This window comes from Strongyloides ratti, scaffold srae_scaffold0000003 (genome assembly GCF_001040885.1).
Source record: "Strongyloides ratti genome assembly S_ratti_ED321, scaffold srae_scaffold0000003".
Classification (NCBI taxonomy): Eukaryota; Metazoa; Nematoda; class Chromadorea; order Rhabditida; family Strongyloididae; genus Strongyloides; species Strongyloides ratti.
The window spans coordinates 153,669-167,021 of record NW_020171521.1 but is presented as its reverse complement, the minus strand read 5'-3'; the positions used below and the strand labels follow the sequence as shown (position 1 = coordinate 167,021).

Genomic DNA, 13,353 nt, shown 5'->3' with positions numbered 1-13,353 from the left:
TTTTTTTTACAATAAAATAATGAAACATTTATTATAAACAAACAAATAATGGTATATAATAATCATAATTAAAAAGTGCTTAATTTAAGTTTATTTAAATAAACTTTAAATGTAATAAATATATATTTTTAATGATGAGAGAAATTAAGTTTTATAATTAAATTTTTACTCAAAATTTATAAAATTTAGATACAACAAAACTATGATACATTCATAAACCGTACATTATATGTTATTCTATTCTTATGTCAAAATTATAAAAGTATTAATATTTGATTGCGAAAAAAAATTTAAACACTTTTATATTACATATAAAAATTTATTATACCAATATTAACATAAATATAATTGAATTTTCTTGTTATAAATATATTAGTAAATAAAATTTATATTTAAAATAAACAATTTAAAATAGTTTTTATTAGTAAATAAAAAATTCTTTTTATAATATACTTTATAATTTTAATTTGTTTTTTCAAGATGAGAAATGAGAAAAATTTTTTTTTGTTTCAATTGAGTAAAATTTTCTATTCATACAAACTTCTTAAAGATGATTTTAAGACATATAAAACTTTTAAATAATAATTTTTTTTATAATAATCCTATTTATTTTAAAATTTTAAAATAGCAAATATGTAAATATTAATAATTCTTTATCTCGAAATTATCAGTATCATATCAAAAAAAAATTAAACGTCTTAATAGTGAAATAATTTTTTTCTCCAACGTAATAAAAAGATTAATTTAATGTTTTTATAAAAACATATAAATAAAAAAAGAAAATAAAATGCATGATTTTGAAATATTTCAATATAGTGGATAAAAAAAGAGGGAAAACTAATATTTTTACTAAACTATATGACATAGGCGGTTTAAGAATAAGAATTAACGCTATATAAAAAAGTTAGCATAGTCATATTATTTAGAAATTTTTAATTTAAACAATATATAACTATCATTCATTATAAATTTCTATATCGTTTTAATATATATAAATTTCAATTTTTTTTTTTTAAATCTTATTTTAATAAACAAAATGACATATTTATTTAAAAACTTTTTTAATCATTTTTTTTATTAATAAAAAGTTGTTGACTTTCACTTTCTTTATGTTTCCGCTTTCTTTATTTATCATTATTTATTCTCATAAAACACATTATCACAATATTAATCCTTAAAATCACTTAATATAATCAAATAAGTTTCATATTTTGTGAAAAAAATTGATTTTACTGATAACATCAATTCATTATATTTATTATATTCTTATCAAATAACATTACATAATGTACTTTGCTATTATCATTTCTTTTTTAAAAACTAATATACTTTTTGTATTATCAATTTCATTAGTATAAAATTAAAAGTATTCATTCATTATATCATTTTTAGTATAATTCATTTATAATAATATGGGAAATCGTCAAGGTTCTCAATCTGAAAATGAGTAAGTTATTAATAATAATAATAAAAATATTTTTTAATATATTTTAGAAATGACAAAAATAAAGAACCTGAAGTTAAAAAAGTTTCTTTAAAAAAACTTTATAGATATGCTTCAAAGTTTGATTTATTATTATTATTTATTGGTTGTTGTGTAGCAATTGTAACAGGATGTGGTTTTCCATTTATGTCAATAATAATTGGAGATATATCATCAGCTTTCATTAATTCTATGACACTTCAATCTTTAAATGTTTCAACTGATTTAAATAATTGCCATAATGTAGTATATCATAATATAGTTTTTAATTATACATGGTGTCAATTTCGAGACGATATAATGGCAAAATGTTATGATTATGTATATCTTGGATTTGCTATGTTTATAGCTGCATTTATACAAGTTTTATGTTTTCAGATATCTTGTGAAAATGTTAATCATATTATAAAAAAAAAATTTTTATATGCAACAATGAGACAAAATATAGCATGGTACGATAAAAATTCATCTGGATCATTAAATACAAAAATGTTTGATAATCTTGAACGTGTAAAAGAGGGCACAGGTGATAAAATGGGATTATTAGTTCAATTTGTAGCACAATTTTTTGGTGGATATATTATAGCTTTTACTTATGATTGGAGATTAACATTAATTATGATGGCTTTATCTCCATTTATGGTTATATGTGGTTTTTTCCTTGCTAAACTTATGGCTACAGCAGCAAAAAGAGAAGCTGAAAAATATGCTATTGCTGGTACAATTGCTGAAGAAAGTTTATCAAGTATAAGAACTGTTACAGCATTTAATGGACAACAAAGAGAATGTAAAAGATATGAATTAGCACTTTTAAATGCTATGAAAGATGGAATAAAAAAAGGTGCTGTTGTAGGTGGTGGACTTGGATTAACATTTCTTATAATATTTGCTTCATATTGTTTAGCATTTTGGGTTGGTACAGATTTTATATATGATGGAAAAGTTGAATCAAATGTTGTTTTTACTGTATTTTTTTCTGGTAATTTTATAATAATTTAATTTTAATATATTTTTTTAAAGTTATGATGGGTTCAATGGCTCTTGGTCAAGCTGGTCCACAATTTGCTGTTTTAGGTACAGCATTAGGTTGTGCATCATCTTTATTTGAAATTATTGATAGAGAACCAGAAATTGATTGTTATTCAGAAGAAGGTTTAAAACCATCTAAAATAAATGGTATTGTTGAAATGGAAAAAGTAGTATTTAATTATCCATCAAGACCTGAAATTCAAGTTTTAAAAGGTATTTCATTTAAAGCTGAAGCTGGACAAAAAATTGCTTTAGTAGGATCATCAGGATGTGGTAAAAGTACAACAGTTCAATTATTACTTAGATATTATCAACAATTAGGAGGATCAATTAAAATTGATGGATATAATATTGAAGATCTTAATATTAAGTATTTAAGAAATATTATAGGTGTTGTTTCTCAAGAACCTATTCTTTTTAATTGTTCAATTGAAGATAATATAAGATATGGAAATCCTAATGTAACAGAAGAACAAATAATGCATGCTTGTAGAAATGCAAATGCTGAAAATTTTATTAAATCATTACCACAAGGTTTAAAAACACTTTGTGGTGAAGGTGGATCACAATTTTCAGGTGGTCAAAGACAAAGAATAGCTATTGCTAGAGCATTAGTTAGAGATCCAAAAATATTACTTTTAGATGAAGCAACAAGTGCATTAGATTCAGAAAGTGAAGCTATTGTACAAAAAGCATTAGAAAAAGCATCACTTAATCGTACAACAATTGCTATTGCTCATAGACTATCTACAGTAAGAAATTCTGACTTAATTCTTGTCATGAAAGATGGTGAAATTTGTGAAAAAGGAAAACATGATGAATTACTTGAAAAAAAAGGTTTATACTATGAACTTGTTAATGCTCAATCATTTACTGATATCAATCCAAATGAATCAGTTGAAGATAAATTGAGACGAGAAAGATATATCAGTAGTTCATCTACTAGAAGTAGATCAGGAAGTATATTATCACTAAAAAAAGATGTTAAAGATTTAGGTGATCCTTCTTTATTTACAAAAAAAGATGTTGATAAAGATAATAAACCTGATGATAAATCTGAATTAAAACGTTTACAACAAGAACTTGAAGCTGAAGGTGCTGGAAAATCTGATTTAATTGAAATACTTAAATTTGCAAAACCTGAATGGAAATTTCTTTTTATTGGTTTATTATTATCAGCAATTCAAGGAGTTATTATGCCAATTTTTAGTCAAGTATTTTCTCAAATTATGAAAGTATTTTCATTGACAGATCGGGAAGAAATGAGAAAAGAAGGACATATTTATGCTATGATGTTTTTGGCTCTAGGTATATTTCAAGGAGTAACACTTAGTGTTTCTGCATTTTTTTTTGGTTTGTCATCAGAAAACTTAACTGCTAGACTTAGATCATTATTATTTAAAAATATAATTGGTCGAGAAATAGGATATTTTGATGATGATATACATTCTACAGGACGATTAACAACAAGATTAGCAACAGATGTACCAAATATAAAAAATGCTTTAGATTATAGATTAGGTCAAGTTTTTAGTGCAATTGTTAGTTTTGGTTCAGGTATTGGAATTGCATTTTATTTTGGATGGCAATTAGCATTATTATTAGTTGCTATATTTCCATTAGCTGGAATTACTCAAGGATTTCATTTTAAATATGTAAGTGGAAGAATGAATCAAGATAATGAAGGTAATGAAGAAGCTGGAAAAGTTGCTATGGAAGCTATTGAAAATATAAGAACAGTTCAAGCTCTTACATTAGAAAAAAAACTATATTCAAAGTTTTCAGAATATTTAGAATATCCTCATAAAACAGCAAAAAAAAAGGCTTTACTACAAGCAATGATTTATGGAGCATCTAGTTCTATAGTTATTTTTGTAAATGCTGCTGCATTCAGATTTGGTTTATGGTTAATTTTAAATAATGATATTGAACCACTTAATGTAATGAAATGTATATTTGCTTTTGGTTTTACTGCTCAATCAATTGGATTTGCTTCAGCTTATTTTCCAGAATATGTTAAAGCAAGATTAGCATCTGGAATTGTTTTTAAAATGTTAAATGAAAAACCTTCAATTGAATCATTAACTGATAGTGGTAAAAAAATAGATGTTGAAGGAAATATTAATTTAAAAAAAATTTATTTTTCATATCCTCAAAGATCATCTGTTCGTGTTTTAAAAGGTCTTGATATTTCAATAGAAAAAGGAAAATCATTAGCACTTGTTGGACCTTCAGGTTGTGGAAAGTCAACTTGTATAGGACTTTTAGAAAGATTTTATGATGTTTTAGATGGAAATGTTTTAATTGATGGTGTTGATATTAGAGAAACAAACATTCAAAATATTAGAAGTCAAATAGCATTAGTATCACAAGAACCAATACTTTTTGATTGTTCTATAAGAGAAAATATTCTTTATGGATTAGAAGATAAAGAAATTACTGATGAAGAAATAAATAAAGTTATTAAAGAAAGTAACATACATGAATTTATTGAAAGTCTTCCTGATGGATTAGATACAAATTGTGGTTCGAAAGGTTTAAGTAAACTTTCTGGTGGTCAAAAACAAAGAATAGCTATTGCAAGGGCATTAATTAGAAATCCAAAAATTCTTTTATTAGATGAAGCTACTAGTGCATTAGATACAGAAAGTGAAAAAATTGTTCAAGAAGCATTAGATAAAGCATGTGAAAATAGAACTGTTGTTATTGTTGCTCATAGATTGACAACAGTTCAAAATTGTGACTGTATAGCTGTAGTTAACAATGGTATAGTTGTTGAAAAAGGAACACATCAAGAACTAATTAAAAAACGTGGTATATACTATGATCTTACTGAGCGTCAAAATATCAATAAGTAAATATGTTACTTTGGTACTTATCATTTAGTTCCTTTAAAAATATATTTAATAAAATGTCGTAGAGAATTAAATTAAATAAATATTTTATTTTTTTAAATCATATTTTTCTAAATTGTTTAAAATTAATTATTTTTTTTAAATTAAAATTTGTTAAAAAATTAGGTAAATGAGCTTAATTATTATATATATTGCAAGATACAAAAAAATAAAATTTTTGTATTTAAAATATAGCTAAATAATTACTATATTATTTTCACTTTATTTTGTTTTCAAATTTAATATATAACTTTAGTTGTCTGAATATTTTTTAACACATATAAAAAATTTAATCATACAAATGTAATGTCATGAAACCATTATAAGCATTAAAAATAAGAAGAAAATAGATTAGTTTTTCTATAATAAATTATTATTAATAATGTCAATGGATAATAATTTTTGATGCATCAAATTATATAAAAAAAACATTCCTACATACTCACTTATACTTTCACAAAATTTGTAACACCGTTTATGATAAATAACTACTTTATCAAACAAAGCATACAATATAAAAATGTTTTTTTTTAAATCTTTAATGAGATTTTTTACAAAGTTTTAACTTAGATTACAATTGTACTTTAAATTGGCATAATTTTAGAGTTACTGGCGTATAAAATTTTATTAAAAAAAATTATTATTATTTTTTTCAATTTTATTTTATAATTTACTATTAAATTTTTTATATGATAATTTTGTTACTTATACAAAAAAATTTTTTTTTTAATTTAAATATAATAAAAAATTTTTATCAAAACTTTTTTAAAACTTTTTATCAATTATCAAATGTTGCATTTACTATATATCTAATTAAATTGTTTAAAACTTTTCAAACACTTTGTTTATTTAAGTTTTTTATTTCAGTACGTCAGTAACTCTAAAAGAGATCCAAATATAATATTAAAATTGTAATCATTAGATGTTTATATAATTTCAGAGTTTTATTATTATTAAATTAGAATAAAAATTATTATCTCAGCTTCAAAAAAAAAATAATAAGATTTAAAGAATTTAAATTATAATTAAATATATTTATTGTTTTGTTTTTAATAAATGTCAGAATTGTTTAAAATAAATAGTTTAGATTGATGTTAATACGAAATATGTTACAAAATAAAGTAACATAAAGCATTATTTGAGTAAAAAATCATTATCATGACAATACTATGGATTCTAAAAAAATCATGATTACTATTTATTTGTTCTAATTTACTTAGTAATATTTTTATTTATATTTATTAATGTATTTTTAATATAAACATTGAAAGAAAAAATGTTAGAATTAAAAGTAAAATTATATAATTTCATACTTTGAAACAAATAGGATAAAAGTATATTTATATTAATTTGTTCCATTCTTGGTATTTTTTAAAGTCTTTTGTAAAATTTTAATATGTAAAAGTTGTTAAAATATATTTATATATGTATAAATTTTATAAAATTTATTTGTAATTTAAAAATTTATACTATTTTAACTTTCACTAAAAATCTTGATAGCGAAAAATTTTGTTTTTTTGGTATATCCATTTTTATCTTTATTAAATTTTAAAATTTAAATGTTGTATAATTATAACATGAGTAATTTTATCTTTAAGCATCACCAAAAAATATGTAACAACAATTTATTACTAAAAGCAAATAAATAATTTTTTATTTTATAAATATTATAACAAAAATAAAAATTTGTGTTAGTGGAGGTATATGAACTAAATTTATCGCTACTAACAAACACTAATGTATATTTAAAATTTTATTCTATTTAATTAAATTTAATTACAAAAAAATTTATATATAATAAAAAAGAATTAACATTATCTAATATATTTTTTGACATATTATTATAAACTAATTTACTCTTTCAATAATTTAATATTTTTTTAGAGTACAAGTATATTAGTAATAATTTAATAAAGGGTTGATAGAGTCTTTTGTAAATTTCCAAAATTTTATAAGTTAGTAAAATTGGCATAACAATTAATTTATAGATATGAATGTAATATGATAGTAGAAATAATGATAAATTCATAAAATTTTCATATCTTATATATTCTCCAAAGTAATCTTTTTTATAAATATTATTAAATACTAAAGTAATTTTAATGTTTCTTTTTCATGCAAAGAATAAAACTAATATAAATTTATTTATATTACAATATTATTTTGTCTTCTTACAATATTATATAATTCTTTTATTTTTTATTTACATGTTTATTATATAATTTTCAAGAAAATATTCAGTACAGTTTATATTTGACTTTTGCATTTATAATTACCATTATTATTTTTTATAATAATATACAATATAAATAATTTTACTCAATCTTAATTAAATTATGAAGGTATACTTTGCGCAAAAGTAATATTTTAATTTATATGATATTATTATAAAATTATTTATGATGCAAAACTATTATTAGTTTGTACTGCATATGTTAAAAAATTTTAGAAACAAATGCAAAATAAATGCAAACTAATATTGTTATATTATATTTACATGTGTTTTTTTTTTAATTTATAGCCTACATGTAATGTTTTAAAAATTTGTTTGTTTAAAAGTATCTAATAAGGTGTATAAAAGTCTAATTTATTAAAAATAAGATGTCATTTTTATAAGTGATATTTGGAATTTTTTTAAAATATTTTAAAATTAAATTAAAAAAATGGTTTTTAATGTTATGAAAAAAGAATTTTAGATATATAATGCCAGTCTAAGCAAAAAAATTATATTTAATCAGAAGTATAACTATGAATAATTAAAAAATTAAAACAGAAAGACAATTAGTAATAACTTGTATACAATTATTATCAAAAATAAAACCACCTACCTATTCTAGTATGAAAATGTGAAAATAAAAAAAGAAATTTAAAAGAAATTAATTTCTGTTAATAAAAGCAGAAATTTTTATGATAATAAAAGTTTCTAGTCAATTTAAACTACTATATATATTATGAAACATTAGTAATGCCAGTCAGTAGACGGCATTATGTAGGCGGATTCAGAGAGTATAAAAAGGAGAAGAAATAGAAGACAAGTCAGTTTTGTTGTCCGGGAAGTTGGTCTGCTCAAGTACCAGTTCAGCTCTGCTCACTCTTAATATATTTATTCTTAATATTTTTCTGTTGTTATTATATTAATAAATATTTATATCAATCTTTCTGTTTTATTTATCTCCCTTCTAAAGACTAAAACCGCTGCATCATCTCTCAATAGAGATGAAAACCATGGGAACCATTAGGAGGTTCCACCGAGATTTGAGACAGAAGGGAGAATAATGGCAATAATTTACTAAAGCAGATGGATGATAAATGAAAGAAAAAGTAGGTCAACAGAAAGGTCAACAAGGGCAGAAGGTAAATTTAAGAGGTCAAGACTGTCAATTATAAAGAAGAGGATAAATCAAATAAGTTTATCAAGTTTATTCTATTAACCTACAAAGACTAACAATGGATAACAATCTCAAAAATTTATTGAAGACAATCAACCAACCTATGGGGTTACAAAGCTTAGCTGAATACCCGTTAAGCAACCCAGGAATGGAACCGTCAATCCGTTCATTCGACGAATGTATACGGATGTCAGCCAAAGTTCTCGACAGAGAAATGCTAAGTGAGGAAGAAAGAGAAGCTTATAATGAAGAAATACGAAACATTTTCAAAACAATATTGGCAAAACCAAAAGGAAACATTTTTGGGAGAACTTTTGAGGAAATTTGTGAAACTTACAAATATGCAAGTTACAAACATGTAGTCAATTTGACTAGAGAAACAATCATCAAAACAGCCCAGAAACATATAACAACCACTGAACAGGAGACTATTAAGCAAAAGGTTGGTGAGCCAGTATCGGAGTACACGAAACGATTTTATGAAGCAATGTATGCTTGCATGCCTGGATTAGAATTAAAAGTCCTTACTCAGGAAGAACCTGGGGAAGGAACAAACGATTGGGGAAACAAGGCATTAAGACAGAAGTTATATGGTAATTTTATGAATGGGCTTCTGCCCTCTATAGTGGAGAAAATTCCGTTGGTTCCAGTAAGCCAACATTACCTGAAGAACATAGTAGAACAAGCCCATACTGTAGAGGCAATGATAAAGCACAGAGGAGTCTATGGAGGAAAAGTAGCTGCTGTGGTAGAAGGAGCACCAAATAATCAGAATGGGAAAAAGTCAACAAAGAATGCAGCATGTTATAATTGCGATAAGAAAGGCCACAGAGCAAGTGAATGTAGAAACGTTGTGGTCACATGTGCTATTTGTGGAAAAGCAAAACACTTAGCTAAATATTGTTTCAAGAACAATTACCGAGAATAGAAAGGATAGTATAATGGAGGTAGTGGTAGCTGAGAGACCTGCAGAGAGAGAAGAAATGATGAGGACCACTACTAGGAGTACTACATTGGAGTTGGAAGTAAGTACTGAACGCAGAAGAGATACAGAAAAGGAAATAGTAGTAGTTGAGGGGCCTGGAGAGAGAAGAAGAGAACAACCAGAATCCATGATGGTTGTGAACGAGGTTGGGGACCAGTAGAAAGAAATGGAATGGTCCAAGAAGATGGCATGAATACCGGAAGGGTAGCATGGAAAAAAAAAAAAAAAAAACCCTGGAGAGGGATGAATTCTTAAAATTGAATCAAATTCCCATGGAGGTGAGAATTTGATATAGGAATACAGGGACGTATTCTGAGAGAGTAAACTACCGAAAAAGATAAGAGAAAAACCCTTGGAGAGGGATGAATTCTTATAATTGAATCAAATTCCTATGGAGGTGGAGAATTTGATATGGGAATACAGGGACGTATTCTGGGAGAGTAAACTTCCGGAGAAGGTAAGAGAAAAACCCCTGGAGAGGGATGAATTCTTATAATTGAATCAAATTCCTATGGAGGTGGAGAATTTGATATGGGAATACAGGGACGTATTCTGGGAGAGTAAACTTCCGGAGAAGGTAAGAGAAAAACCCCTGGAGAGGGATGAATTCTTAAAATTGAATCAAATCCCCATGGAGGTGGAGAATTTGATATGGGAATACAGGGACGTATTCTATGAATACAAGCACGATGTAGGAAGGTACAATGGAAATATAAAGCACGAGATAAGACTCAAGAAAATCTTATTTATTAGTCGTAGTGGACGACATGAGTAAATTTGTGGTAGTGGAGCCATTAGAGAAGGTTGTAGGTGAAAATATAATGGAAGCTCTTAATGCTAGAGTATTCGCTATATTCGGTATTCCTGAGGTAATTAGATGTGATAATGCATCTTATTTTAGTGCAGTAACTATTATGAAAGCAATGGAAGAATGAGGAATAAAAATAAGATATTCCAATAGTTATAACCATAACTCAAATGGGGAAGTTGAGAGATTTAATAGAGTAATTAACGAAACCATTGCGTGCTATCAAGCATCTCAGAGTTGGGATTTATATATACCAATGGTAGCTGGAGCTTATAATGGTCAGAAGCACTCAACAACGAGGATCGCACCAAACAAATTGGTACTATTTCCATACCACAAAGGAATTGAGATTTTGCATTATCCAGTATATCTGGATGAGCAAGAATATCAGGAAGAATATGATAGGGTGGTGGCTAATACCAGAAAGATAATGATGGGAAAAGGAGAGAATAGTAATAAAGAACATCAATTCAAGGAAGGAATGATGGTGTATAAGAAAGTGTTGGACACAGTAGGGAACAGTAGAAAACTTCAGGAAAGGTTTAAAGGACCTTATATAATAAAGAAGATAGATGAAGTTACTGGAGCCTGTGAATTAGTGCTAATCACTGCGAGAGGCAGAGAAATCAAATCAAGAGATAAGATATTAGCACACGTGAGGCAACTGAAATGTAGCCCACAATAATGAAGATAAAAGAAATAAATCTTTATTATAATTAAAAATTTATTAGGTAATAAAAATGGATTAAATAAGAATAAATAAAAAAAAGAATTAATGACTATACCAAACGTATATCACGATACTCTGGGAGTTCCAAGGAAGAGTGATTATCCATGAATGGTTCTGTAATAATTGGAGTTGCAGGTTGGGTAGGTTGAGCAGTTGAAGTTCTTCGATTTCTCCAGCAGTAAAGAAGATATTGATAAAAGTGAGAGAAAAGAATAGAGAGTACCATAATTATGAGGTTCTCTAAAATGTTGGATAATCCAAAGGTAGCAGGAACTTGGCACATGGTGCTACAGATATGACGAGGGTCATCATAACCAAATTTAGCAGTACAACTTATAGTTGATTGAAGTAGTGAAATAAAATTAGAATTTTGTTTTATGAAAAAAAGTGTGTAATGGCTACTTATATATTATGATGAAAAAAAATTACAGCGTGCAAAGAGAAAAGATGGACACAGGAGTAAGGAAATTTAACTGTGTAAAGATAGATCATCTAAGGAGTAAAACCAACGGGAAAAGCATGTATAGGTGTACAAAGATTGGATGATCAAAGATTAGAAAAGGATAAGAGGAAACATGGAACTATGGAGAAAATGGAGGACCATTTTCAAATTGGGGATGGAGGAGTAATGCTAGTCAGTAGACGGCATTATGTAGGCGGATTCAGAGAGTATAAAAAGGAGAAGAAATAGAAGACAAGTCAGTTTTGTTGTCCGGGAAGTTGGTCTGCTCAAGTACCAGTTCAGCTCTGCTCACTCTTAATATATTTATTCTTAATATTTTTCTGTTGTTATTATATTAATAAATATTTATATCAATCTTTCTGTTTTATTTATCTCCCTTCTAAAGACTAAAACCGCTGCATCATCTCTCAATAGAGATGAAAACCATGGGAACCATTAGGCATTTTTATACATTAAAGAAAAATTTAGTAAGTAATGCCGGTCATGGGACGGTATTAGTAAAAGAGTCGGATATAAAGAAACAATATAAAAGAAAGGAATAAAGGGAGAAAGTTAGTTTCTTCTTCTTGATCTGTCTGAAGACTTAACAAATTATTATTTTTATATTTAGTTGTATTATTTTTTTGATTAATAAAGATCTTTGCAATACTATTCCCCTTCTGGGAATTCTCGAGTTGCTGCTACATCATCTTATGTCTGGGATGAAAATTATGGCCACCACAAGAGGACGAATATGAAGTAGCTACAGCAAAATATTATGATTTACTGTCTATATTTTCAAATGATTCAATGATTATGTTTTTTTTTATAATCATAATGTTGTAATAACTAAAATAAAAAACAATTTTTTACTTTTTAAAACTTCAATAAAAAAAAATTTAATAATTACAATAAATTTGAAAAAAATGGAGGAATATCTAACAAATTTGCAACAATGAATAATTTAATTTTGTAATGCCCTAGCATTGAGGCGGAGTAAGAATAAAAGAGTATAAAAAGGAAAGAAAGTAAGAACTAAGGAATCGTTCTCAGGAAAGAACATGAAGATCTAATGCTAATGTAATTTAATTCTCTTATTATTATATTCTTTGTTCTAATCATTTTTACTAATAATGTTGTTAATAATATCTAATATTAATTTTTGAATCTATAGTATTAGATGGAAGGATTTGAGTATTAAACGATATTTTCATACAACTAAGATATGAAAACGTTTAAGAGGTTCCACCGAGATCCTTCCAGTGAAAATAGATTAAAGCAAACAATATATTGAAGAGAGAAATGCGGGCTTTTTGGAAATAGATCAAGAAATAATAAAGCCATCATCAAAGGGAGCTATCGCCGAACGATCTTAATGGCAATAAAATGTCAATGCAACAAACAGATGGAATTATAAACTAAAGCCGTAAACAAGCAGAAGGAAGCGATTCAAAACAGGGATTGACCTGCATCTTGTTTTTAAGAGCCAGGTAAAACGGATTAATGTTACACCTTTAAGAAGGGTACATTAGATAAAAAGCCAAGTAAATGGCATAATTAAAATAACTATAGTAAAACGAGATAAGAAAATAG

At 26.0% G+C, this 13,353-nt stretch overlaps 5 protein-coding genes across 5 annotated transcripts; 4 read left to right on the top strand and 1 right to left on the bottom strand.

Annotated features, from left to right (window-relative positions):
• Positions 1-1,412: 1,412 nt before the first annotated feature.
• Positions 1,413-5,370, top strand: SRAE_0000047300 (LP14331p; the record flags this gene model as incomplete). The annotated part of the gene is made up of 3 exons (XM_024646368.1): positions 1,413-1,447; positions 1,495-2,462; positions 2,504-5,370. 3 exons carry the CDS (start codon positions 1,413-1,415, stop codon positions 5,368-5,370), a joined length of 3,870 nt encoding a protein of 1,289 aa, XP_024500556.1.
• Positions 5,371-8,898: 3,528 nt separating this feature from the next.
• SRAE_0000047200 (Zinc finger, CCHC-type domain-containing protein) lies at positions 8,899-9,723 on the top strand (the record flags this gene model as incomplete). The annotated part of the gene is made up of 1 exon (XM_024646367.1): positions 8,899-9,723. The coding sequence occupies one exon, from the start codon at positions 8,899-8,901 to the stop codon at positions 9,721-9,723; it is 825 nt and encodes a 274-aa protein (XP_024500555.1).
• A 13-nt stretch (positions 9,724-9,736) lies between these two features.
• On the top strand, positions 9,737-9,940 carry SRAE_0000047100 (Hypothetical protein; the record flags this gene model as incomplete). The annotated part of the gene is made up of 1 exon (XM_024646366.1): positions 9,737-9,940. The coding sequence occupies one exon, from the start codon at positions 9,737-9,739 to the stop codon at positions 9,938-9,940; it is 204 nt and encodes a 67-aa protein (XP_024500554.1).
• A 607-nt stretch (positions 9,941-10,547) lies between these two features.
• On the top strand, positions 10,548-11,273 carry SRAE_0000047000 (Hypothetical protein; the record flags this gene model as incomplete). Its single annotated transcript, XM_024646365.1, has 2 exons — positions 10,548-10,649; positions 10,773-11,273. The coding sequence occupies 2 exons, from the start codon at positions 10,548-10,550 to the stop codon at positions 11,271-11,273; spliced, it is 603 nt and encodes a 200-aa protein (XP_024500553.1).
• Positions 11,274-11,367: 94 nt separating this feature from the next.
• Positions 11,368-11,601, bottom strand: SRAE_0000046900 (Hypothetical protein; the record flags this gene model as incomplete). Its single annotated transcript, XM_024646362.1, has 1 exon — positions 11,368-11,601. The coding sequence occupies one exon, from the start codon at positions 11,599-11,601 to the stop codon at positions 11,368-11,370; it is 234 nt and encodes a 77-aa protein (XP_024500552.1).
• Between the last annotated feature and the right edge of the window lie 1,752 nt (positions 11,602-13,353).